Below are 27,571 nucleotides of genomic sequence, written 5' to 3' on the forward strand. Positions count from 1 at the left end.
CAATTGAACATTCCTTAGTTCCTGAGTAGAATATTTCAGAGCTGAAAGGGGCCTCAGAGATCATCCCGGTAATGTCACTTTTTACAGATGAGCAATGGGGATCAGGGAGCAGCTTCTAAGCTTTGAACTTCTCTTTGCTCCCTGGTTGCTTTCTGAGCACGTCTTTCTCTTGCAGAGGGAAACTCCATTTAGGAAAACAAGAGGAGAGCAATAAACCACCTTATGTGAGTAAAAACATGAAGGGGGCAGCGGGACTAACATTTACTGAGTGCCTACTTTGTGCAAGCACAGGCCTTTTACATGTATGTACCTCATTGGATCTTTGCAATGATCCTATGAGGAGGGGCTATCGTTGCACATAGCGTAACTGGTAAGTGGCAGAAAAAGGACTTTAACTCAGCTGAGCCAGACCTCAGAGAGGGCATGTAATTGCCACTCTCTACTGCCTTGTGCATGGCAAGAAGACTGTGCCAAGGAAACCAGACACTGACCACCAGTCCAGGCTAGGGTACAGCTCATGCCCATGTGCCAGAAACCCCCCACTGTCACACTGGGGAACCCACAAATGCTAGGGCAGGGACAACAGAGGAAGGGAGCTGGGCCAGGACCACACTGGAGAGAGAGATGGGAACTAAACCCAGGAAGATCTCAATAGCTGCCTAGGAGTTTGGGCCTAATCCTTCTGGTGTCTGGGAACCTTCATGGGTCTGACACAGGCACAGTACCAGGTAAGATTTACATTCTAGAAAAAACATTGTCTGATGGGATAATACTGGTGCTTTTTATTATGGGATTTTTATCTATTTTCTTTTTTTCCCCTTAAACAAGGATCATGCATTTCCATAACAGTCAGGAAAAAAAACAAAAATGTTATTGCCCTCCAGACAGAGAGGATGATGAACTTTAGGGGAGCCAGAATGAAGGCAGGGAGGCCAGCTGGGCAGGTATGGCCAAAGCCGAAGAGAAAGAGGAGGATGGCCTTAGGCTGTTCCAGGGGCAGGAGTGTGGGGAGGAGAAGACGAAGCTGGGGTACAATTAGGCAATAACAATGACAGGACTTGTGTTGCCTTAGGGGTGTCCTACACAACTCTAGAAGGCACAATCTTATCCTGGTCTATGCAGGCTGGCAGCCCTGCCAGATTTCTGACTTGGATCTAGTGGGGAATAGAGGAAGAACTGACTAAAATAGATGTGTTTGTTTTCATAACCGTGCTAGATAGACACTTTCTTCTGTTATTTTGGCTTTCCCCATAAAAGCCCTTTGAGGAAGAGTTATCCTAATTTTCTAATGAGGAAACTGAGGCACACAGATATTGAATAACTATAGTTGGTGGCAGAGCCAGCATTTGAACTCAGGCCTGTCTAATTCCCAGAACTTAGCAATTTCCATGGTGTCTGACTGCCTTCTGGCTTCTGGCCGTGTGGTGAATGCAGATGAGGTGCAGGGCTTGGGGCTGAGTGCCGAGTGAAGTGTCAGCATTTAGGGTTACACATGTTGAGCTTGAGAGGTCTTTGGGAACATCCAGGAACCATTTGTCTTGAGACCAGATCTCAGGAGAGAAATCTGGGCTGGAGTATGAGGGTGAGTGGTAACTGGGGAATGCACAGGAGGGACTTGGGCTCTGGGATCCCACCTCATGTCTCTGTGTCTAAGATGTGAGTAGCACTCTAGTGGAAGATTTGGACGAATCTCTGCACTCCAAGTCTGCAATATTATCTTACCTTCCACCTTGATGCCCAGGAAGTGATAAACGTGTCACCTGGTTATCACCTCATTCGAAATAGGGAGCAGATTTCCGTCACCTTGGGAGATGAAATGTTTGATAAGAGAAAGCGGTCGCAATCAGAGATCATGGACAGAGTCCAGATTTCCAGGTAATGCCCTTGGACCTATATCCAGCTCCTCAGAGCTATCCCTATTGGGCTTGGCCTGGCCTCAAGGAGAAGCTCCTAACTTCTATGCCCAATGCACAGGGTCTCTGTTCTGAAGGTGCTATAATGTCACTTCACTCCTCATCCCTGTGCTGCTCCTCTCCACACCCATCTCTCTGCCCTGATCCCATTTGAAACAGGACAAAGGACAGGTCAGGCAGCTGACCTGAAAAGTGACTGGGTATAGTATAATTTGTACTAAAGGAAAGCAATTATTCTTAGAGGTGATGAACAGATGAAATATTCATAAAATAGTCTGAATTTGGGGGTGTAAAGTAAGAGTAAAGTCAGGGTTTTTGGGGAGCTGAGTATGCATCTCTTTCTCATTTTGCCCAAAGATGTCACTCAGTTCATGCCTCTGGGAGGCATAGCATGGAAGATTCTGGCTGAGTCTACCCCAGTTGAGCACAGTGCATCCTCTCTGTCATTCAGGCCCTACCCACTCTATCCTCCAATGCCATATAAAGTCAGCTCCCACATCTTATCCATTCTACTTCCTAGATCTCTCATTCATGTCTCTCTCTCCCTGTCTCCTCCTACATCCTCTCTCTTGTTCCCTCACCTTGTTGAATGGAACACCATCTCTGTTGCACTGCACACGTCACTACCTGCCACCCTGTCTACTCCAGCTCAACCAAATAGAGCTAAATAACTTATGGACGTCATGGAGGCTCCAAACCCAGAAACACAGAAAATTGTTATCTATTCTGCAAGCCATGCTCTGAAGTCCCCTCTTTTTCCTGTGTCTGGGCCATTCCTTGCCTATGATTCACTGTCAGCATCAATCCATCTCCCACCTTCCCATTTCCTAATCCTCTGAATTTTTCCTCCTCCATTTCAACTGTCATTACTGAATCAAGGTCAAACCCTGATAGATCTCTGACATATTCCTCTTCCCCTTCTATTCAACAGGTAACCAATCCACTCCTCCACCTACTCACACCCCCCACTGCAGGCTAGCTTACCCAAAAGGTCTGATCTGAGGCTCAACCACCCTGCTGCCTAATTCCTTCTCCCAGACTACTCTTCCACCCCTCCCATGACCCCCATAATGATGGAGCAGATGCAGAACATGGCCTGACTCTCACCAAGCCAGAGATAGTCACGTACAGGGAGGTGCCTGACTGGCACAGAATGGAAGCTCTGTGGATGATAGAAGGATTCCTTGTCCCATAGGACTGATATCATTACTGACCTGCAAGAGCAGATCTCAGAATTGACAGTGATCATTGAGCAAATGAACAGAGACCATCAGTCTGCCCAGAAATTGGTGAGTGATCCTTGAGTTAGCTGACATCTCTATGGGTAGGGGAAATACCGGTTTTTTCAGATCACCTGCTATGTTCCAGGCAAGATGCCAAGTGCTTTACTCGCGGGAGCCATGTTGTCTAGGTGACAGCTCTGAAGATAGGACTGTGGCTACACAGTAGGATTTCTCTGACTCCATCCTTATCCATAACTGCAAGAACTTAAATCTTTCCTCAAAGCCTAAGTCAATTTCCAGGAGTTCTTTATGTGCCTGCAGTGTGTACATTGCTACTGAACTCACCACACCAAGGGATGCCAGCCATCTCACGTCAGGCTTACTGTGGAGAGTTAAACTTCAGAGGGTGCCGAGTCTCTTCCTAATGGCAATAGTGTGGTTAATGCACTCAGTGTGGTTCAAAAGCTACCCAGAACCCTTCAGTACCCACTTCCTGTTGCTGTTAAAATTGCCAAAGCCCACTTCAGAATTTGCTGAGATCAGTCTGCACTCTGTGTTTCCTGGGGATTTTGGTGACGACTCCTTTAGATTTTACCATCTGCTTTATCATAGTCTCTTCTTCCCCACCTCAAGCAGGGGTGCCTGCTGGCCTGGGCTGGAGTGATAAACCAGAGCAATGCTCAGAAACAGCCTCCCCCACACCCCACTTGCCTGTTGTTATTGAAACCCACTTGTGAAGGTCGACTTCCCACCAGTCCCACCCCTCACCCTCTGACATGCCCCAGGTGTATCTGAATCCTACAGTGACCTGGCTTGTGACTCACACTGAGACCTCCCCTACTGTTGGTTCATTACTATATTTATCTGAAAACCCTGCCAGGTTTGTGGTCTGCTTCTACAGATAGGAAATTAAGGCTCAGGAAGTTAAATAAGTTCTATGAGATCAGTCATCAATGGTGGATTATTGTTGCAAAATGCACATTTTCACTCACTGAATCATTGGCCCTGCTAAAGACCTATTTAGAGATTATTTTCGTGCAGGGACCTCATACTGTGATACTTAAAATTCTCCCACCTGTGAACATCCCAAATTGTTGTGTGACCCTGTGGAAGGCTGTAGTTCTGGCTGCCAGTGTGTAGACAGAGAGGGACAGGGAGAGCCCTGAACCCTTTTGTCTCAGTTTGCAGTGGGTGCTGACTGTTCTGGAAGTGTCCTTTCCTCCTGAGACACTAACCAGAGAATCTGATGGTTAAAATGGGAGGTCACCTGGAAATGAGCAAATTTTGCCTGTGGTAGCATACCTTTCTGACAAAGAGGCTTTATTAACACCAGATTTTAAGTTCATTGAAAGTGTGGAGTTTGAATCTTGGGCCTCTTTGGCTCTTCCAGGGCAAGCTCTTTGCTCAATAGATGATAACTTAATTGAATTATGTATCAAAGAAATCCAAAGACCAAGATCTTAGAGATTGCTGTCCAGCAAAAAGACCAGACCTGCCTATAAAACCAGTTAGTGAAAGAGATGGTTTCTGTGCACCAACATTATGAACTGATTACATACCAAACAGCAATAGACCAAGGCAAGGATTGCTCCATTCCCTGAGTAGTGATGTGCTCTCTGGGATTGGAGAACACAAAGAAGAGAGTGTGGGGAGTAGAGCACACCCTATGAACGTGAAGGCTTCTCAGAAATTGCAGATTGCAGTGGGAGTGGGATCCTTGATGCTACATCGTTAATGCCATGTTGCTCCCAGCTCTCGGATGAAATGGCTCTCCGCTGTGCTGAGATGCAGCAGAACTTCGAAAACAAAAACAGGTAAGCTTTCTAGCACAAGCTCCTGTGTGCTGAAGGCCCTAAGACTCTTGCTTCCTTGCAAGATTTCGTTTCACTGGGATTTCAGATAGTGCCAAATGGAGTTGGGTAGGTGGGGATTGGGGAAATGGGCAAGATGGTTTGATGTGAAGCCACCAAAATGTAGCACAGAGAAGGTAATTCCTAGTTTTGCACTTTCTGATCCAATTACTTTGTTTCAAGTATAATCTCCCTTTCTGTTGATTGCTGAGGAGAGCCAGTTTTCATTCTCTATGAGATTTCTGTGACAGACAACTATTGTTCTCAGCCCAGCCTCCTCCTATTTCCCCTGCCTCTTCACTTCCTCCCCCCTCTTTCTCTTCCTCATTTTTGTCCTGTCATTTCTACTCTCCTGGCTAGTCCCGTGACCTGGGCAGAATGGGAAGAAGGTATGGGAGGAGCAGGAGCCAGAGCCACAAAGACAAGCCAAGGGGAAGTAAAAGGAAGTGTGTTGCCTATGTGGGTGAGGAAACCTTCAAAACCTCCTTCCAGGCTACCTGCTGGGCACCAGAGCAGCCTCAGAAGTCCCAGCAGAGAGAAATATACCTCACCGAGTCATAGACTTGCTTCCAAAAAATTATAATAAATAAGTAACATATTTGTTATATAATAGCTTTCATTATTTTTAGAGCCGTTTTAGGTTCATAGTAAAATAGAGCATAAAGTACAGACAGCCTGACCCCACACCTGCACACCCCAAGTAATCATTAACTCCTGCACCATTGTGATGCATTTGTTACAATTGATGAATCTACATTGATAAATTACCATCACCCGAAGTGCATAGTTTACATTAGGGTTCACTCTTGGTGTTGTACATCCTATGGATTTTGACAAATGTATAATGACATGTGTCCACCATTATTGTATCATACAGAGTAGTTTCACCGCCCTGAAAAATCCTCTGTGCTCTGCTCATTCATCCCTCCCTCCCCACTAACCTCTGGCAAACATTGATCTTTTTACTGTCTCCATAGCTGTGCATTTTCCAGAATATCATATAGTTGGAATCATATAGTGTGTAGGCTTTATGTATTGACTTGGTCACTTACTATTATGCATTTAATGTTCCTCCATGTCTTCTCTTGGCTTGACAGCTCATATGACCTTTCTTTTTGACATTCATCTTGAACACTGCCAGCTTCTGCCCCCTGGAATGGAGGCTGAAGAGACCCTGGGCTCTAAAATTATCCTGGATGCTAATACAGCCTACAGTTTCCCAAGACAGCCATAAACAAATACTGTGCTATTAGCACAGGAGTCTATGGTCTCCACCAGCTCCATTCAAAATAATAGTTGGTAAAAATGGGTCTTCTCACCTTCTTCTGGGTGGATGCCAGGAGAATGAGTCAGGAAGTGAAGGCCCTGCAGGCTGCCCACAACTGCCTGTGTGATGGGGAAAGGTGGGATCAACTGAGTGTAACAGCTCAGCTCTGGACTTGTTTTCACTGATTGTGGCCTTCTCCCGGGGTCACACAGAGAGCTCAAAGAGGCTCACGCAGCAGAGCTCAGTCAGTTGGAGAACAACTACAAAGCCACACTGAAGGCAGAGAAGCTGGCTGCCCAAGAAAAACTAGGTATGGTCTGGACTGGGGAGAATGACCCTGGGGAAGGGTGAGAGGCTGACCATGGGGGTCTAGGACCAAAGAACTCCCATGGTCATGGATGGGCTGGGACTATGCTCTCCAGATGTCCTCCTAAAGCTCAGAGACAGGGAGTGACTGAGAATGAAACTGAAAAGAAGGAAACCATGTCATCAGTGTCCCTCCTATGCCCAGGTGATAGACTGGCCTGCAACCAAGTGTTAGGATCTGAGCAAGTCCTTAATCTCCTTGAGTCTCATTTATTCTGTCTAAGAATTGAGGACTATAATACCTGCCTTTATCAGAGAGATAAGAATGTGAAAGCACCTTCTTAAAATATATTTTTAACTCTACAAATATAATATTATTGTAATCCAGCAAGTTACGTCATCTGTAAAATGGTGGTGTTTCATTATATTATAATAGCACACTATGATTTATATGGCCTTATAATGCATAAGAGTTGTGTTGGCCATTTATCCCATTATTTACACTGTCCTCAGGAAGGGCAAAATGTGTATCCTTCAGAATTCTGAGATTATAGACTAATCTCCATAGGGAGAAGGAGAAATTCTATAATCTTCTCCCTTTATTTTGCCTTACTTTTTAAAAAGAGGGTATTTATAGCTTGCTGATTTTCCAATTTTCTAAAGAAAACATGTATCATTTTCAAAATCAGCATACACTAGAAACATCACTTTAAAAAGAGAGAAGCAGGGGCACCTAGGTGGTTAAACGTCCAACTTTGGCTCAGGTCATGATCTCACAGTTCGTGGGTTTGAGCCCCACATCGGGCTCTGTACTGACAGCATGGAGCCTGATTTGGATCCTTTCTCTCCCTCTCTCTCTGCCCCCTCACCCTGCTTGCACTCTGTCTCTCTCTCTTTCAAAAGTAAACATTAAAAAATAAATAAAACTGCTTTAAAAAGAGGGAAGCAGGCGCATACTACAAGGTTTTGCTCCTCTTTTCCCCACAGATGTAGGTGTACCCCCAGGGATTAGTTCTCACATTTGGTATGCATCAGAATCACTTGAGAAGCATATTATCCACAGACACTAGGCCTCTCTCCTCTGAGACCTGAATTCAGTGGGTTTGGCTGGGTGGAGGTGGGGGGTAGGAGAAGAAGACAGGCGTCTAGATTTCTAATAAGCCTCCAGGGTTATTCTTGAGGTGCAACATGGTTTTAACACCTAGAGGATGAGTTGGAGATGGAGGAAGAGTACAGGAGAGCTCACACTTGAGTGTGAAAACATTCATTTCGGAGGAATAATGATGACCCTGTTGTTTTCCTTTTGTCCAGATGAAATGGGAAAGGAGTATAAGTATTTGAAGAATATGTTTCATATGTATCAGGTGAGATTCAGAGCTCCTTGGATTATGAAAGTAAGAGGCAAGGCTCATTCCTGGCTGATGACATCAGGCTGAATCTACAGCACTTGCCCAGAAAATAATTTCCTCAGATTCCCAGCATCCTTGGTTCTAGGTGGCACTAAGTACACCCAGGGAGGAGAGTGACCTTCAGACCGTGGTGGCTTCCATGTGTGAATCAGTCACCCAGTCCCTAAAGAAGCCCACTGACAAATATGTTTGTAATTACAAAAGTAATACCTGCTCATGGTTTCTAAAAAATGGAAATACAAAAACCAACTACAACAGCAACAAAAGAGAATTACCACCGCAAGACAATCTGCTGTTAGCATTTGTACTTTGTAACATCTTTGATTTTAGTAGAGTGCAGGGCCAAAAGGGATAAACATTTTAAAGTCCTTTGATACATTTGGCCAAATTGCCGTCCAAAAAAGACTCTCTCACTGCACCCCCACCAGCTGGGCATGGGATGCTCTAGCCATCTCAGAATGTAACTCATTCATTGAATCAGCTAATTTGAGGGAGGCCTGGGGAAACAGGCCATGATTTCTTCTTAGTGGGATGAGAGAGTAGGAGATGAGGAATGAACAGGCTGAGGCAGCAAACCCCCATCCTATTGGTGAGCAGCTAGTTGTGTTTGCGCAGGACTTTCCAGGTTTTAGCATCAAAAGTTCAGGGTCCTGGGACACAACTCAGTCTCAAACAAAGACAGTTGACCACCCTCTTAAAGGAGGAAACCAAGTCAAGCACCAGCACCACCTCTGAAATTCTATTTGCCATCCACAGTTTCAGTTTTGAGCTTGTATCTAAAACTTGTTTTTCAAGATGTATCTTGATACAGTGAGGGAAAACATCTTAGAGCAAAGCCTAGGAGAAGCATCAGACTGATGTGTGGGTAAGCTTCCCCTTACGTTTGCTTCAGTCTGTACCTCTCCAGAGAGTTTGACCTCTATGGAAACTGAGCTGCCCACCAGTCTTGAAAATGATAAACGAGAACCTTTATCTAAATGGCCATAAACAATTACAAATGAGCTCTGATGTCTGGCCCCAGTGTGAGTTATGCTGCTAACCTGGGGGAAAAAAGGAGGTCAGGGTACTGAGACGTTACTAGCAGCATCCAGGTCCTAGGCCTTCCTCCTCCTGGAGTCCCACCCCCATGAAGTCTGAACCAACCAACAGGATTGGCATCAGGTTAGGCTTATTTAACCTCACCCACAAAGGAAGTTAGATTTGCTGAGTTAAAAATAGACACTGTCTGAAAAACATACCATTGTTTTCTAAGTGTTCAAATTAACTAATAGGCATTTCCCTTGTTTCTTCATGAGCTGTTGATAAGTGATTCATGATTCAGAGGGAGCTGACATGTGAATCTGCAGCAGGGGAGTCCTACCTGTCTTTAAAGGAAACCCAGTTTCAGTGGGACAAACACCATGCAGAACTTGCCTTTGACTTTAGGGTTCTACAGGCCCTTGGATGGGCTGGGCTAGAATTCACTCCCACCAACCACCCACAGAGGGACTCCCAGCAAGCATTCTAGTGAGGGAAGCTTTAAAGGGCCCAATGCTGTGCCTGGAGCCAGTGTGCAGTCTTTTCCAGGATTCTTTTCATAGTGCCTTTGTACCTCTGCAGGACAGCATTTATGATGAAATGGAAGATAAGTGGTTGAAGAAGAAGGCAGAATGGGAGAAGGATAAGAAGTTGGAGCGGGAAAAGATCCTGCTACAGCAAAGTGAGTACAAGAACTTCTCTTTTTGATGGCACATGTACCAAAAAAAAACCTGCCATTAAGTTTGGTCTTAGCTTGAGAACATCAGCCTTAGATTCACTAAAGGTGATGGCCAGAGGGCTGGATTCCTGAATCAAGAGTACATGGAATTTTCAACAAGTGACAACAAGGATGGAGTCTTTTATAAAACTCAGCTATTTGAGGGTATAAGCCCGTACCTTCCAAAGCTCTCCAATTCCAAGGTTAGCCATCATGGTCTGGAACAAGCTCTGGGACATCTGTAGGAGCATTGACTTGTTACCTGGATACAAGTGACCCCGAATTTCCAGAAAAATGTTCTGGAATTAGAGCTTCAAATATTCACTTGTTGGGAGAGTGACAACACAATCATACTGAGAGCCTCTGTATTCCCATATCCCCCCCAGAGGATCTCCATTTTTCAGGTACAATTGACATATAACACTGCATATGTTTAAAGAGTACAACATGTTGATTTGATACATTTATATATTACTATATATTTTTAGTATTTCCAACACCTAGCACAGAGTTTGGATCATAGAAAGTGTTTTATGGAGGCCCTGGATGGTTCAGTCAGTTAAGTGTCCGACCCTTGATCTCAGCTCAGGTCTTGATCTCAGGGTTGTGAGTTCAAGCCCCATGTTGGACTCCACACTGGGAGTAGAGCCCACTTTAAAAAAAAGTGTGTTATGGATGAGCCTCCTACCCCCAGCAATCATCTTCCTAAGTGGAAAAAGAAGAAAGGAATTTATGGAGACTTTGCTCCCTGACCTAGAGGACTGGTTGAGGTAGGAGTGGAGCCTCTACAAACCTATACCACATCCTACCTCACCCCAGTTCATATCAGACTTGGTTGTTTTCAACAAATTACTCATTTAAATGCAGAAACTCCCTGGGTAAGTTAATCCTCAAGGCTATTCCCACCCTGGTGGGGACTCTTGACTGCAGGAAGGCAGCATGAAGACCCTGGAACTAAGGGTGAGGAAAGGAATGAGGAGCTGCACCTATCTGAGGCTTTACTCAGAAGCCTGGTGTAACATAACCCAGGTCTTCTTCCAGACTTCTGGCCACCCATACCACACTCATCCCATGTTGTCAAAATCTAAGTTAAGATGTTACACCCAATTTTGAAAGAGCAGACTTCAGCTGTGCATAGTGTAGCTCAGCCCTCTAGGGGTAGCTTCCTATCATTCCCAGCTTATTCACAGGATGAGCCTAGGGGTTGCCTCCCTATAATTCCCAACACCATGAAGCTGAAGAAGAAATCTGTGTCAGCCCCTCACCCCTCCTTTCTCCTCTTTGGTTTTGGGGCTCAGTTGGCAAGTTCTCCTGCACCAGAAACAGTTTAAGCCTACCTCTACCCCAGGGTTAAGTACAGAATAAATTTTATTGCTGGAAAAGTCACATTAGTCAAGAGCTATATTTTAAGGTAAGAATATCCAAGAAAACGTATTTACTTCAGCAGAGGGAATGGACAAAATAATAAGCAACAGATCTAAAACAAACTACACACACACAAAAATCAGAGACATTAGGAGTAAAACCATATGGCTGATATCACTGGAAACTGCCACCATGTTCACCTGATTCCCAAGCATTTCTAGGTGAGCATCAGAGGCTGAATGACAGGCTGAAAGGAACTTGAGTTTGACCCAGTCTGGAATTTTTATTACCTTCAGATATTCTCAGTTTCTCTCTGCATGTGCTTTCCCCACATTTACTCATATACGTAATTTCTTCTCACCCCCAGAACATAATATGACAAAAAAGTTTGAGTTAGAGTCAGAAGAAGAAAAGAAGAAAATAAATGACTCCTACAGTACCGTCTTTGAGAACTTCAATCGAGAGAAGGAGGTAACTTAGCCCAAAGCACATGAGTGGTTGAGCATGAAGCCTAGGTGGGACATCCGGTTCCTAGGTGTGCCTCTGTAATTAGGCACAATTTTGCCTTTATGGGCATATTCTTCCTTTCCCAGCTTCCTTGGAAATATATGCAAGTAGACTGGCAGTCTTGCTGTCCTTTATCTACATGGTCTTACCACAGGGTCACTGTGGAATGAAAACTGAAATTAGTGGGAAATAATAGAATGCTAAACACATACAAAACGTGAAATTCCCTATTTTGCCAAATTTTCCCAGTCTCTGAATGTCCTCCTCATTCTTGACTGTAGCTGAAGAGAAAGGGCAGTGTAGCAAACTAAACTAAGCAAGTTGGTCATGTATAGCTCTTAGTAATTAAGAGGATCTACCTAAAAGTTAGAGGGGGTAAGGGCGCCTGAGTGGCTCAGTCGGTTAAGCATCTGACTTAGGCTCAGGTCATGATCTCATGGTTTGTGAGTTTGAGCCCCAAGTTGGGCTCTGTGCTGACAGCTCAGAGCCTGGAGCCTGCTTTGGATTCTGTTTATCCCTCTCTCTCTGCCCCTCCCCCACTCACTCTCTGTCTCTGTCTCTCAAAAATAAATAAACATTGAAAGAAAAACAAAAGTTAGAGGGGTTAAAATGTAGCTACTCTTGTTAATCACTCCCCTACAACCTTGATACTGATGCCAGATCATAGTGAAAACAGGTCTCAGACATACAGACATTTACTAAATAAACATGCATTACTAGCAAGCAGGCCCCGAGTGGTTATACCACCAGCTCTCTGAACTTTTAGGTACATGAAAGACTCATCAGAGGTGTATGCAAGGGTAGTACAGAGGTAGGATTCTGTAACCACTGTAGTCAGCATCTGGCAGCTGGAGCTCCTCCTAAGCAGACACAGGACCATTTAGGGATCAAACCTTAGACACCATTCCTGAGTGTGTAGGCTATAGGCTTTGTTAGATTCCTGTACTTTTTTCCTGCAAAGTGGACAGTGTCTCTAAAATAGTATCTACCTTCAGGGTGCCTGGGTGGCTCAGTTGGTTAAGTGTCTGACTTTGGCTCAGGTCACGATCTCACAGTTTGTGAGTTCGAGCCCCGCATCGGGCTCTGTGTTGACAGCTCAGAGCCTGCAGCCTGCTTCGGATTCTGTGTCTCATTCTCTCTCTGCCCCTCCCCCACTGTGCTCTGTCTCTGTCTCTCAAAAATAAATAAAAATGTAAAAAAAATTTTTAAATAGTATCTACCTTCAATATTCCATTTTTAAGAGTCCATTTCCAACTATCATGCTAATTAAAAAACCACTGATTTCACCAATAAAAGCCCATTTCTGACATTCACTATAACTGAGCAAAACAGTAATGTGGGTGTGGGACATGCTGTGCAGTGTGTCCAGTTCTTCTGGGGTATAGAGAGCTCAGACATCTGAATAAGAAGTAACAATTCCTCTAGTGGGGAGAGAGTTGATCATCTGCATGCATCCTTTCCTCTCTTCTATTTTTTCTCCAATGATGCTGACTATGAATCTGTAAATGGTACTCTCTCTGTCTCTCTCATGAAGCATAGTTTCCACTTAGCAAAAGCATTGTTTTGAAGGGGCACATGAACCCTAATGTTTATAGCGATGCTATCGACAACAGCCAAAGTATGGAAAGAGCACAAATGTCCATTGACAGATGAATGGATAAAGAAGATGTGTCTTTTTTCCATTGGATGCTCTTTCCTGCTTTGTCAAAGATTAGATGGCCATATATTTGTGGGTCTATTTCTGGGTTTTCTATTATTTTCCATTGATCTATGTGTCTGTTTTTGTGCCAATACCATATTGTCTTAATGATTACAGTTTTGTAATGTAGCTTAAAGTCTGAAATTGTGATCTTCACTGGGTTACTTGTTTTTTTGAGTGTTGAGTTTGGTGAGTTCTTTATAGATTTTGGATACTAACCCTTTATCCGATATGTCATTTACAAATATCTTTTCCCATTCCATCGGTTGCCTTTTTGGTTTTGTTGATTGTTTCCTTTGCTGTGCAGAAGCTTTTTATCTTGATGAGATCCCAATAGTTCATTTTTGCTTTTATTTCCCTTGCCTCTGGAGACATGTCACATAAGAAGTTGCTGCAGCTGAGGTCAAAAAGGGTGCTGCCTGCTTTCTCCTGTAGGATTTTGATGGTTTCCTGCTCACATTTAAGTCTTTCATCCATTTTGATTTTTTGTGTGTGTATGGTGTACATAGGGGAAGGGAAAGAAAAATAAGATAAAAAACAGAGAGGGAGGCAAACCATAAGAGACTCTTAAATACAGAGAACAAATTGAGGGTTGCTGGAGGGGACATAGGTGTGGGGATGGGTTAAATGGGGGATGGGCATTAAGGAGGGCACTTGTTGGGATGAGCACTGGGTGTTCTATGTAAGAGATTGATCACTGGGTTCTACTGCTGAAGCCAAGACTACACTGTATATTAACTAACTTGAGTTTTAAAAAATGTATATATATATTTATATATTATATATTTATATATTATATATGTATATATTATATATTTATATTTTATATATGTATATATTGTATATTTATATATATTTATATATTATATATTTATATATTATATTTATATATTATATATTTATTTATATATATTTATATATTATATATTTATATATATTATATATTTAAACATATATATATATATATATATATATATATATTGCACATAAGTTAAGATTTTCAAAATTTACCTTCAACAAATTAAATGTGTGCTTCATTACACCAATATCTAAACTTTGGTGAATACTACATTCTGGAATCCTATTCTGGCTTTCTCAAGTCTCTGAAAGAAGTGCCAGAAACCCCAGTGCTGACCTTTTCCGAATAAAATTGTTTTTAGGAGATACTGAAACAACATGAAAAGGACACCTTGCAATTAGAGGAGCTGAGAAAGACCAAACAGGTAAGCTCTTTCATTTTTCTTGTGGAATTAGCATCTTACAAATGCACCAGTAAAATTATATACCCTCAATAAAATAGAATCTATTATAATTTTCCAAAACAAAATAAAACAAAAGGAAGACCCAAAGCTGAGTTTGCTGGATTCAACAAGTCAAATAGAACTTTATAACTATAATACAAAGTCATTTATAAAACAGAGCCTTTGTGTCTTTTTAGAGCAATTTGAGCAAATATATGAGCAATATGCTGTGTGATCTTCAGTGTCAAATGCATTCCATTTCTAGTAAGGCTCAAACCACAAAAGAGTCTTGATTTGTAAAATACCAAATTCTTCCCTTAAGCTCTAAAAAGTACAATACTGACCCTGGCAACTCTAATTCCAAGCCTCTCCTTGATATTCCAAATGTGCCTCAACCCCAACAGCTTCCTCAAAGAATTCTGTTCTTCTGGGACAAATTATGACACTTCCATGTGGGAGATACCTGAAGGGAAACTGTTCAAACCCATGAACTGCCTTCTGATTCTTCTTATACTAGGATCCAGAATGGACATGTTTGGGAAAAGACTAGCCATTATAAAATCATGGAATTATATCTTAGAGCTTAGGCAAGGCTTCAGCATTGTTGGGTCAACAAGCCTCAATGTTCTGCATGGTAGACGGATAGGCTTTGGAGCAAGGAAAACCCAGTGCATTGTAATAGCTGCTTTAATGAGCTTGTCTACTAATTCTATCATTCCTTTCTGGTTCTGTTAATTGATTTTGCTCCTCATTTGTGGTCATATTTTCTCACTTGTTTGCATGCCTGGTAATTTTTTTTTTTTTTTGGACGCCTGCCATTGTGAAGTTTACCTTGTTGGGTGCAGGGGGTGCCTGGCTGGCTCAGTCCATAGAGCATGCGACTCTTGATCTCTGGGTTGTGAGTTCAACCCCCACCTTGAGCATAAGTGTAATCAAAACAAACAAACCAAAAAGGTGGATTGCAAACTACCTTGTTGGGTGCTGAATATTTTTGTATTTCTTTAAATATTGTTGGACTTTGTTCTGGGATGCAGTTAAGTTAAAGCAGTCTTTAGTTTAAGGCTAATTTTTCCCCCTACAGAGATAATACCCTTCTGAGTAGTCTACCCAATACTCTGTGTACTCTGGTTGGTGGGAATGTAACTATTCCCAGTCCTGTGTTGAGGCTGGGGATTATTCTACCTGCTCTGTGCTCATGATTCTTTCCCCTAACCTTATCTCCTTCTATTTCTTCCCCTTCATTACACAACTGCAATGGCACTGGACTCCTTGCTGTATTTTTAACAGTCAAGGATCCTTTACTTGGGGTCTTTGCACTTGACATTCACTCTTCTTGGGAAGCTCTTTCCTAAATATCCACACAACTAACTTCCTTACCTCTTTCTGGTTTTGTTCAAATGCCATTTCTGAAGGGCCACTCTATTTAAAGGCTTAACACCCTCCCCAACACTTCCATTTCCTTGTTTTATTTTTCTATACAGATTTTTTACATTTATTTATTTATTTATTTTAAGAGAGAGAGCAAGCACATGAGTAGGGGAGAGGGGCAGAAAGAAGAGAGAGAATCTTAAGCAGGTTTCATACTCAGTACAGAGCCTGATGAGGGGCTCTCCAAACTGTGAGATCAAGACCCGAGCTGAAATCAAGAGTTGGATGCTCAACTGACTGAGCCACCCAGGCACTCCTCTATACAGATTTATAACTGTCTAACCTGATAAACTCAATGAATGAAAGCAGAGATTTTTGTCTGTTTTTTTCTACCACTAATCTCCAGTTTCTAGAACAGTACCTGGCACATCACATACATTTAGTAAATACCAGCTGATTTTTTTTGAATGAATAAGCAAACAAAAGAATGCTAAATGACCTAGTACAGTGCTTTGTACAATGCAAATACAGTGAGAGATGGTACCTCTCTAGTTTATACATCTTGAGAAGATGCTTATTCCATGGGAAGAGCTCTGAAGACATGTAGGAGTTAAATGAGGCTGACATCTGAAAGCACAGAGCCATCTGGATCATTTTTATTGTCTCTTCAGCATTTATCTAATGTAGTAGATTTATCCCTTCCCCACACTAACACTGCATGTTCTATCTTCATCCTTGGTTTGTTTTTAATTTATTATTGTAATTATTTTATTGACTTTTATTTAATTTTTTTCATCCCCTTCACTAGGGTGTATCTCCATAAGAGTAGAAATTATATTTTTCTTATTCATCATAATATTCCTAGTGCCTATAATAGTAGGTGTTTTTCCTAATTAAAAGACTATTTTTAAGGAGTGCCTGGGTAGATCAGTCGGTTGAGCATCTGACTCTTGATTTCTGCTCAGGTCATGACCTCTGTGTTGAGTATAGCACCTGCTTAAGATTCTGTCTCTTCTGCCCCTTTTCCCTACTAGTGTGCTCTCTCTCTCTCTCAAACCAACTTTTCTTAAAGGCTATTTTTTAGAGCAATGTTAGGTCTACTGAAAAATTAAAGTGCAGAGAGTGCCCATATCCTCCCCCAACACAAACATACAATATACTCTATTATTAACATCTTGCATTAGTGCGGTACATTTGTTACAGCTGATGAACCAATATTGATACATCATTTTTAATTAAAGTCCATAGTTTACATTAGGGCTCACTCTTTGTGTTATGCATTCTATAGGTTTTATCAAATGCATCATGCCATGTACCCACCACTGCAATATCATACAGAATATTTTCTTTACCTAAAACTCCTCTGTCCTCCACCTATTTATCCCTGCTTCCCTTCCCAATCCCTGGCAACAACTGATCTTTTTACTGTCTCTATAGTTTTGCATTTTCCCCAATGTCATATAGTTGGAATCTGGAGTAGATATTTGATAAATATTTGTTTAATAAATGAATGATTGGTGGCTATTGTGACAACCACGGGAGCTCTGGTGAGGGCTGGCTCTGGGACAGTGATAGTGAGTCTGCATATGAGGATATATATGGGCAAGACATAAAAGAGATAGAAGTAAGAGGGCACAGTGACTGAACAGTGAAGGAGAAGGAGTAGCTAAAGTTGACGCTTCACATTCTAGTCCAGGCACCCTGCAGAAGAGAATAGATAGACATTGTTGTCTTCTTAAACAGGTCATGGAGGAAGAGTTGAAGGCACAATCTGTTATCTTAGAATCACTTAACACATCCCTCTACCAAACCCAGATGGAACTCCAGAGAGAGGTGAGTCCTGGCTGGAGTGGGGATAGGGTTGTGCAGAGGAATCCAGGTCTCTGTACGGTTCTGCCATCTAGCTTTGCTCTGGATGACTCTGGCTTGGGAAAGAGAACAATTAAAATTTACATGTCTTTCAGAAAGCTACAGTGGGAAATCTGGAGAAAACACTCCAGACCAAGCTTGCCGAGACTGAAGAAAAGTTTAAATACACCATACAGCTTCTGACAGAAGAAAACATTCATCTAAGGTGTGCATGATGCTGCTCAAAAAGACATGGCTGAGTTATCTTTAGAAAGTGGAAGGGAGTTTGGGTAAGGAATAGATATGAAGATGAACCCAGGTATTTCTTAATAAAGTCAAGGCACAGGCACTTCCAGGAGGGAAATAGTCATTCAAAGCCTGGCCACAGAAGTCACCTGCTAAGGACAGACAGTTCATCTGAAGTGGTGCTGGGCATGTGTCTAGACTCCTCTCCCTTATTACATCTTAGTTTTTATTCAAAACAGCACATGAAATTTACCTGTGGATCTTTATTTTTTAATTAATTTATTTATTTTGAGAGAGACAGAGAGAGTAAGCAGGGGAGGAGAGAGAGAGAGAGAGAGAGAGAGAGAGAAGCAGAGGATCTGTAGCAGGCTCCACACCGACAGTACCCAATGCAGGGCTCCAACTCGTGAACTGCGAGATCATGGTGTGAGCCAAAGTCAGACACTCAACTGACTAAGCCACCCAGATGCCCTTATCTGAGGGTCTTTGAGTTTATTCAGTTCTGTGAATAAATTTTAAATCCCTAAAGTCCTCTGCCCTCCACCTATTCATTTTTTGCTTCCCCTCCCAACTCCTGGAAATTACTGATCTTTTCACAGTCTCTGTAGTTTTGCCTTTTCCAGAATGTCATACAGTTGGAATCTTTAAGAGATATTTAATAAATATTTAATGAATGAACGATTGGAAGCTGTTGTAACAACCCATCTGAGTTCTGAGTTTTTACCATGTCCCCTGAGGGGTTATGGGTTTAGGTGTCAGTGGTTTACACTTAGATACAGCTGCGTTTAGCCCCTGTGGAAGTCAACTTGAGGTCAGAAATAATACTGTTAACTGGAAATGCATTTTAAATCATTGGGATAAATTTTTGGTGGATACTTCAATAAAGGGAAGTTATTCATTGTATTGATTTGGTAGTAAAACTTATCCCTTCTTGTCTAGGTTCTTTGATCTAATAGTTAAATTGGCATAAAACAGATTAACAGGAAAAAACAAATTTAATTTTGTATGTATAGGAGCTCAGTAAAATATGAGACTCAAAGAAGTGAACAAATCAGGCAGTTATACCTTTTAGACAAAGTAACAATAAATTTGTAAAGAATTGACAAAGAAGTTTGGGGTTGGGGTACTAAATTAGTAAGTAAGTAACAGAGTTGTTGGGGCTTTTTTTTTAATGGTTTATTTATTTTTGAGAGAGAGCACAGGCAGGGGAGGGGAAGAGAGGATCTGAAATGGGCTCTGTGCTGACAGCAGTAAGCCCAATGTGAGCCTTGAACTCACAAACCGCAAGATCATGACCTGAGCCCAAGTCAGACACTCAACCAACTAAGCCACCCAGGTTTTTTTTATACAGACTTCTTAGCTTTAAATTCCCTATTTCTGCTGATAGGGATATCTCTTTACCTTCTGGTATAGGGAAGGTATATTCATATGAAAAATCTATTTCCTACTTTCAGGGGAACAAAGAGGGTCAGAAGGCCTTTCTTGCACTGGCTGTTGCTTAAGTAACTTTAACTCAAGTAATCAATATGCAAGGTATATTGGGATGGCATACTCTGTTTCCCCTCAGCAGAATATTCCTCATTCGAGAATTTGGTAACCTAAATATCATTTCTCATTAAATTCAAAACCACTGCAAGTATGGGGTGCCTTGGTGGCTCGGTTGGTTGAGCGTCTGACTCGATTTCAGTTCAGGTCATCATCTCATGGTTCATGGGATCAAGCCCCACTTCAGGCTCTGTTCTGACAGCATGGAGCCTGCTTGGGACTCTCTCTCTCAAAATAAATAAACATTAAAAAAAAACCTATAAGTAATGTGTGCAGCTGCCCCCAGTGAAGGAATGAAACCACATTTCTCTCCCCTCAGATATCCTACATCCCCTTCTATCCTTGAGTCTATAGTGATACATGTTCTTTTTCTCTATAGGCAAAAAATAATTGTGAAGAATGAAGAAATTTATAAGGAACGATCTGGGAGGTTTCTCTCTATGTATGAGAATGATTCTGATAATTTAGAAGATGATAGCAATGAAAAACAAGAACTATGAGCAGAAAAGTTGTTCTCCAATACAAAAGATGTTAGGAACACCATCTCCATAGGCTTAGACAACTTCCGTGAGAGTTTCTTGAGAAATGTATATTATGAGTTTAGTTCTTGGGCTGCCTGGGTTCTACTTTTGCCTTTTCAAAATTTCCTTTCTTCTAAGTGGTTGGGAATGTTTGAATTCTCATCTCAGTTATACAGGCTTTCAAGACTCTTCATTGTAAAGTGATGTTCCCTATACCTGGATCTAAACTTTCTCTGGGTATTATACTATTTTCTCTTCCACATTTACACATTTCATTATGAAAACACTGATCCGAAGAACTTGTTCCTATTAAATGTTGACTATATTTTGAAATACACCTTTTGTCCCCCTGGGGCATTTACCTAGCAAAAATGTAATTTGTTGATTCAATTCCAAAAATCCTTTCTCTCTTACATGTGTCCCCACTGCTCCACTTCTCAATCGTGTTCCCTATACTATGATTTTGGAAAAAGTGTCTGCTGATCCTTGCCACCTTCTCTAAACAATCATCAGAATTCAAATCCCCACAGGGCAGGCAACTGGTTTTGGGGGTAGATTCCCATGATTCATCGCTTACATACAACACCAGTGCTCATCCCAACAAGTGCCCTCCTCAATGCCCATCACCCATTTTCCCCTCTCCCCGCCCACCCCCGCCAATCCCCATCAACCCTCAGTTTGTTCTCTGTATTTAAGAATCTCTTATGGTTTGCCTCCCTCTCTATTTGAAACTATTTTTCTCCTTCCCTTCCCCCCTGGTCTTCTGTTAACTTTCTTAAGTTCCACATATGAGTGAAAACATATGATATCTGTCTTTCTCTGACTTATTTCACTTAGCATAATACCCTCCAGTTCTATCCACATTGCTGCAAATGGCAGGATTTCATTCTTTCTCATTGCCAAGTAGTATTCCATTGTATATATAAACCACATCTTCTTTATCCTTTCATCAGTTGATGGACATATGGGCTCTTTGCATAATTTGGCTATTGTTGAAAACACTGCTATAAACATTGGGGTACGAGTGCCCCTATGCATCAGCACTCCTGTATCTTTTAGATAAATTCCTAGTAGTGCTATTGCTGGGTTGTAGGGTAATTCTATTTTTAATTTTTTGAGGAACCTCCACACTGTTTTCCAGAGCAGCTGCACCAGTTTGCATTCCCACCAGCAGTGCAAGAGGGCTCCCATTTCTTCACATCCTCACCAACATCTGTTATTTCTGAGTTGTTAATTTTAGCCACTCAGACCCAAAATCTATAAAGAACTTACCAAACTCAACACCTGAAAAACAAAGAATCCAGTGAAGAAATGAGCAGAAGGCATAAATAGACACTTTTCCAAAGAAAACATCCAGATGGCCAACAGACACATGAAAAGATGGGCAATAAATTTTTAAAATTTACAACTGTATGAGCCAACACTGGGGAACTAAAGTAAAACATATCTACGATCCAAATATTTTCCACCTGTGAGAGGTCAATGACAAAAAACAAAAACAAAATGAACAAAACAATCTCCAACCAACAGTAAGTTAAAATTCTATTTTATAATGTTAAAAACATTATTGAAAAGAAATACTATTCAAAAAACATTCTTTAAAGAAACAGTTTTTTTTTAAGTTTATAAAGATGTAGAATTAACACATAAAGAAAGAGCAAATGCAAATACATGAAAGGGACACAATATTGTTAGAACAAAAGCAAATCAATTGGTAAAAAAGCTTTTAACATAAGAAATTACATCTTCAAATTTATATTTAAAAAAACTTACAGGGGCGCCAGGGTGGCTCAGTCGGTTAAGCGTCCGACTTCAGCTCAGGTCATGATCTCAAGGTCCGTGAGTTCGAGCCCTGCATCAGGTTCTGTGCTGTCAGTTCAGAGCCTGAAGCCTGCTAGGGATTCTATGTCTCCCTCTCTCTCTTCCCCTCCCCCATTCACACTCTGTTTCTATCAAAAAATGAATAAACGTTAAAAAAATTTTTTTAAAAACTTATAAATTAGTGTAGAGGATGGCTTGGAAAGGGAGAGACTGGAAGTACAAAAAATAAAATTCATATGCCATTAACATCAGTTCCTTCAAAAGTGAGGTTAATTGTACTTATAAATAATAAGAACAAGGAAAATCATTCCTCAGTTTTGTATAATCTAAATCTAGACAGAGTCATGGTGTCTGAAATCAGGGTTTCCTCATAACTCAGGAGAGGAGGCTCACATGTTTCTGAGATTGCCCAGCACACATGCCAGAAGAGCTCAGGTTGGATGTGGGAGCATTACACACGAGGTAGGTTTTTGTTTGTTTGTTTTCTTAGCTAGGTCAGATCACAAAATCTCCCTCAGTGACCTTTGAGAGGAGGTCACTGGCATCCCCCTGCATACTGTTAAACAACAGAAATTCAACTGAGTAAATTTAAAGATCAAATTGAATTAGGTCACTTTCCTAAGGGGAATGGAAAGAGTTAATCAGGAGGATTATTTCACCAGTGCTAATCAGGTGATTCCATGTTGACTGACTAAAGATTATATTCCTGGGGAATTGCATTTTGGTTAGGTATTAAGTCTTAATTTGCTGACATGAAGTTTAGCACAAGGGACTCCATTTGGGGCCTACTGTCTCCTTTTTAACGACACCTTTTACAGTTGTACCTCACATTCTGCCCCATAGAATCGCATCCAGTTAGCAGGAATGTAAGCCTGACAAATTCTCATAGGAACCAAGAATGAGGAATTAGTTCTTTCACGGAAAGGAGGAGAATTATGGTTTTCTTAACATCCTCTCCCAATACTTGAACAACATTCACTTAATTCTGAGTCCTCAAGTGGGAAATTGCTTTCTCCACTTCCAGTCTTCTTATGCCTTATGAAATCTCTGCACCACCATTAACTCTGTGTCCCAGGTTAAAGCTTTGGAATAACATCCTTTTATTTTATTTTATTTTTTATTTATTTAATGCTTAACAATTTGAAGGGAATCAATGACTCTAGGTTGAGAGGTGCCTGGGTGGCTCTGCCGGCTAAGTGCCCAACTTTGGCCCAGGTCATCACCTCACAGTTCATGAGTTCAAGCCCTGTGTGGGGCTCTGGGCTGACAGCTCAGAGCCTGGAGCCTGCTTCAGATTCTGTGTGTGTGTCTCTCTCTCTGCCCACCTCCACCCCCACCACTCATGCTCTGTGTCTCTCACAAACATTTAGAAAAATGATTCTAGGTTGAAAGCAGATGAGAGATGTACAAAGAACATTCTGCCACTGCTTTTGAACTTTATGATGTTACATTTCATTTATGCTTATTGTATTTTTTATCTACTGTAAGTTTTTTAGGAACTTTTCATTGAATCAAAAATAAAATTAAAACCATGCCTGTGGCTATCAATCTCCAGTAGCTATTATTGCAAAGCCAGAGATTTAGGCTTGAATTTGCATAGGAATTAAGTTGTCCTGACTTCCATTCTCTCCCCTTCCTGCCATCCAAAAGAAAAAAAAAAAAAATAAGCTGATAGCAGCATTTTACTAACAAATAAATTAAGCATAGTGTTATGCAACTAAACAGCATCAATTAAGAGGGAAGAAGAGTTTTTTCCTCAGTGTGAAAGTAGGTTGTGGCATTTGTTTCCCCATGTTTTTCTTGTCATCCTTATTGCTCACTTCAAAGTTCACCTCAGTAAGGATGGTGAGGATATCTTCGCCCCTGAAAAACAACAACATTGTGACCATCTGTGGGGAAACAACACTGGCAAACCCTTCTCATCTGCTGTACTCAGGGACAGTTCTTTCCCTCAAAACATCAGGCATTGGAAATCATAAGTTGCTAAACTGATTTGTATCAAAGCTTTCCAGGTAAAGGAGTTGCCTCAGAGCTTAATAACTTATCTTTGGTTTACTCAAGATCTCTACTGACCATCAGAAACCTCGGTGTCAACATCAGATTTGAGTTCTTTCCCTCCTGATCTGTTTGTTCCTTACTCTTCTATGTACTATGTCACTTGCCACCATAATTGCTTCAGTGCCCCCAAACATCCTCTGCCTCAGATCAACATTGCTTCTGTGATCATCTAATGATCACTTTGGGGCAAGGGAAAACCCAATGTCTCCTACAGCTGCCCCACCCCTTTCTCACCAGCCTCTCTTCTCAGGTTAGCTGGGCAACCTGCTCATTCGTAGTCAAGGTTACAAAAGAAAAACATGGTGTTGATGTTATGATTCACTCCTTTGTCTACCATGGGAAATTCCCACTCTTCATACACTTAAAGCATGGTGAGATATAGAGCTAGAAGATTTCTTGCTATTCACCCATTGCATGTGCATTTGTGTGGACTGTGACTACAAAACCATCATTTAGGGTATAATAAATGAAAGAAGAATATTTTCCCACATTTTGTGGCTTCAAATTAAGCCAAATTAGTGGGAATATAAAGGGTTTCTACTCTTTGGTACTTATCTCCCACAACACACCAAGAGGGTTTAAGGTTGGTTAGCTATTATACAACTTTGACAGAGCTGGAGGATGTTAAAAATTGAAATGGGTTATTGTACCTTCTTGGAAGACTCCCAAAACCAGTTAAGTTGGCTCAGTCATGTTCTACCTAAAAACAAAGCTGAGCTGACTTTACCATCATTCCCTGCTCTATGATACCCTATCATTTCAGATGCTAGATAAAAGAAACTCTGCAGTAAGTACCTCAGTTTTTTTCCATCTGTGAACTGAAGATATTAACACTTGCCCCCTCTCCCATTTTGCAACTGACCTGGAAAGTACAACTATGTAATTGATAGCTAGAAATTTAGAAATGAATGAAAGGCAGAGCAAGCAAAAATTACCTAGGACATCTTTCTCTTAGGCTCTGGCAAAGTGACTGGATATACCAGGTCCCCTCCGTAGGGTTTCGGTAGGAAACACAGTTGTTCACAGTGGCCATCCCCAGCAGAAAATCAGCCTCATCTGGGATATATCTCTTCTGAAATGATGAGTCCATTTCTAAGTAGTCTTCCTTCTGTTCAGAGTCAGTCTCAACAGCTATACCTCTCTGGTAGTTATCCCCTTGACAAGCCTGAATAAAAAAGATTTTGGGCTTGCCTGCAAGGGAAGGGCACTTTGAACCAGTGAAGTAAGAAGTCAGCTCATAGATGGGGGCTTCCTGCCCATCAGAGCCATAAATAATGCCTTTGTCTCCATGGGAGAGGATACAGCAGATGAAGCAATCTTTGTTATTATGGTCCATTCTTTGGTAGGATTTCAGAACTTCACAGATTGTCTTTGCTGTAGAGTCTTTGAAATTCACAATCTCAAAATGAAGCTCACTAAAGGTCTTACTCAAAGCTTCTGAAAAGTGAAATAAGAAAAGTCATATTACACCACAGTAATTCCCAGACCACAGCCCAATAGAGAGAACATTGATCAGATAAAGAATGTGAAACAGAACTGAAGAGCAAGGCCATTTATATCACCTGGCTGAATTCCATAGTTTTCTAATATTTATTGCCCTTAGCAGAAAACATTTCTAGTCCTGAGGCAAATGAGAAAGGGGAGAGTGCTATTGTTGGCCTTTTGTCTTTTCTCAACTAGGCTATAAGATGGGTAAGCTATTATATAGGCTTAGTACCAAACCAATCTAAATAATAATGTATTACTTACATAGAACAAAAAGCAAAAACATTTTTAAAATTTTTTAATTTATTTTACTTTTTAAAATGTTTATTTTTTTTGAGAGAGAAAGAGAATTTAAGCAGGGCCCAATCCCATGACTTTGGGATCATAACCTGAGCCAAAATCAAGAGTCAGATGCTCAACCAATTGAGCCACACAGGAGCACCCCAAAACACTTTTTAATAAAAGATCCATATTTATTTTATCTCAAGCACTCTCAAAAATTGTTTACCAAAATGCAAGATATGAACCTTTCAAAAGTCAAGTAGAACTGAAAGTCCTATTACAAAAAAGCTATCCCTTTTCTATTTCTCCCTTTTACCCAATCATGTTCCATGAATGCAACCACTTTCAACTTTTAACTACTTTTTTTTTTGGTATTAGCCTCCATCTTGTAACGAATTTGGGCACTTTGCTATTTACTATTTTATAAATTTTAGCCTTATGTAACTTATGTATTGAGTTCCTATTATGGAAGATGAGCATTTTTTTAAGTTTATTTATTTTAAGAGAGTGCATGCACATGCAGAGAAGGGGCAGAGAAAGCGAGAGAGAATCCCAAGCAGGTTCTGCACTGTCAGTGCTCAAACTCACTAACCATGAGATCATGACTGAAGCCAAAATCGAGTCCACTCAACCAACTGAGCCAGCCAGGCACCCCACAGGATGAGCATATGAACTCTTATTCAGTTGTTTACAACTTTTAAAATTTTTGATGTTTATTTATTATTTTGACAGAGAGAGAGAGAGAGAGAGAGTAGTGGGGAAGGGGCAGAGAGAGGGAGACACAGAATCCGAAGCAGGCTCTGAGGGTCAGCACAGAACCTGACATGGGGCTCGAACCCATGGACTGCAGACCACAATATCAGGACCTGAGCTGAAGTCAGACGCTTAACTGACTGAGCCACCCAGGTGCCCCAGTTGTTTACAACTTTTAGTTGAATCAATAGTAAGATGAAAATATACCTTAATTATGCTTTTCTTATTAAATTTTTTCTTTCCTGGAATTAGTAATTGCATTATTTTTTCATTGCTTTGTTTTCTATATGCATAACATTATTTTTCCCCCTAGTGCTCTAAGATCTAGTAAAAGTCAACGTTTTCAGGCTGCTTGATTCTTTTTTTAAAACTAAAAATTATATATATTTAAGGTGTACAGCATGAAGTTATTACCACAGTCAAGCTGATAACATATCTCCTCACATACTTAATTACTGTGTGTGAGTGTGTGTGTGATGAGTTCACCTGAAATACTAGTATTCAATACAGTCTTATTAACTATAGTCATTATGTCATACATTAGATCTCTAGACTTTTTCATCCTAGAGATCTGCAAATTTATACCTACCCTTTGACCAAAAACCCAGAAATACAATCAAATATTATTTTAATAAAAGTGTTTTAACAAAATTAATGAAAATCAAAGGCCTGTTTCTCCAATACCAAGGTATATGATGATGAGTGATACAGTCAGTGGGCTTCAGCTCTGTGGCTTTTGAAATCTTAGAACAGATTTGCTTGAATAAACAACTGTTAACAGAGACCATTAGCAGAATCTTGATGATTAAAATCAACCTACATTAATTTTCCAAACTTTATTCAGTTAAAAAAATATATATCATTACCTGACATTATGACTCATAACGTCAACCAGTTGAGCCACACTAAGGGCCCTGCTAAGGGCATTTTCAAAAATACAGTTGTTGGGTTGGATTGTTTCTATTATCACTTTTAGTAGTAACCATTTCTATTTTCACATGCTGCCAATTTTTTTTTCATTTAACCTATAAGTTCTCAATCTTATCCTAAATAGGCTGAGCAAAAGAATTTCTGGCTAGTTTAATATTTGAAAAGACCATTTCTATTAAAGACTGACAATTTCATCTAC

General features: G+C 41.0%; 2 protein-coding genes across 7 annotated transcripts in view; one reads left to right on the forward strand and one right to left on the reverse strand.

Moving 5' to 3' along the window:
* The window catches only part of FLACC1 (flagellum associated containing coiled-coil domains 1), a 41,654-nt gene extending 21,027 nt beyond the window's left edge, over positions 1–20,627 (forward strand). The window contains exons 5-16 of one of the 3 annotated variants that reach the window (XM_049615893.1): positions 176–224; positions 1,742–1,875; positions 3,109–3,202; positions 4,889–4,950; positions 6,466–6,563; positions 7,871–7,923; positions 9,568–9,667; positions 11,436–11,539; positions 14,435–14,497; positions 17,627–17,716; positions 17,848–17,957; positions 19,902–20,626. In XM_049615893.1, coding sequence (XP_049471850.1) covers positions 176–224; positions 1,742–1,875; positions 3,109–3,202; positions 4,889–4,950; positions 6,466–6,563; positions 7,871–7,923; positions 9,568–9,667; positions 11,436–11,539; positions 14,435–14,497; positions 17,627–17,716; positions 17,848–17,957; positions 19,902–20,022 — 1,078 coding nt within the window. In that variant the 3' untranslated portion in view covers positions 20,023–20,626. Of the gene's footprint in view, positions 1–175; positions 225–1,741; positions 1,876–3,108; positions 3,203–4,888; positions 4,951–6,465; positions 6,564–7,870; positions 7,924–9,567; positions 9,668–11,435; positions 11,540–14,434; positions 14,498–17,626; positions 17,717–17,847; positions 17,958–19,901 lie in introns of all 3 variants that reach the window. The other 2 variants (XM_049615892.1, XM_049615894.1) reach the window with 2 other exon arrangements.
* Positions 20,628–20,720: 93 nt separating this feature from the next.
* Positions 20,721–27,571, reverse strand: part of CASP8 (caspase 8) — a 76,023-nt gene continuing 69,172 nt past the window's right edge. For all 4 annotated transcript variants that reach the window (XM_049615887.1, XM_049615886.1, XM_049615888.1 and 1 more), the window contains 2 exons: positions 24,858–25,359; positions 20,721–23,727 (listed from right to left, as the gene is read on the reverse strand). In XM_049615887.1, the coding sequence (XP_049471844.1) occupies positions 23,592–23,727; positions 24,858–25,359 (638 nt within the window). In that variant the 3' untranslated portion in view covers positions 20,721–23,591. The remainder of the gene's footprint in view (positions 23,728–24,857; positions 25,360–27,571) is intronic.

Source organism: Panthera uncia, assembly GCF_023721935.1.
Source record: "Panthera uncia isolate 11264 chromosome C1 unlocalized genomic scaffold, Puncia_PCG_1.0 HiC_scaffold_3, whole genome shotgun sequence".
Lineage (NCBI taxonomy): Eukaryota > Metazoa > Chordata > Mammalia > Carnivora > Felidae > Panthera > Panthera uncia.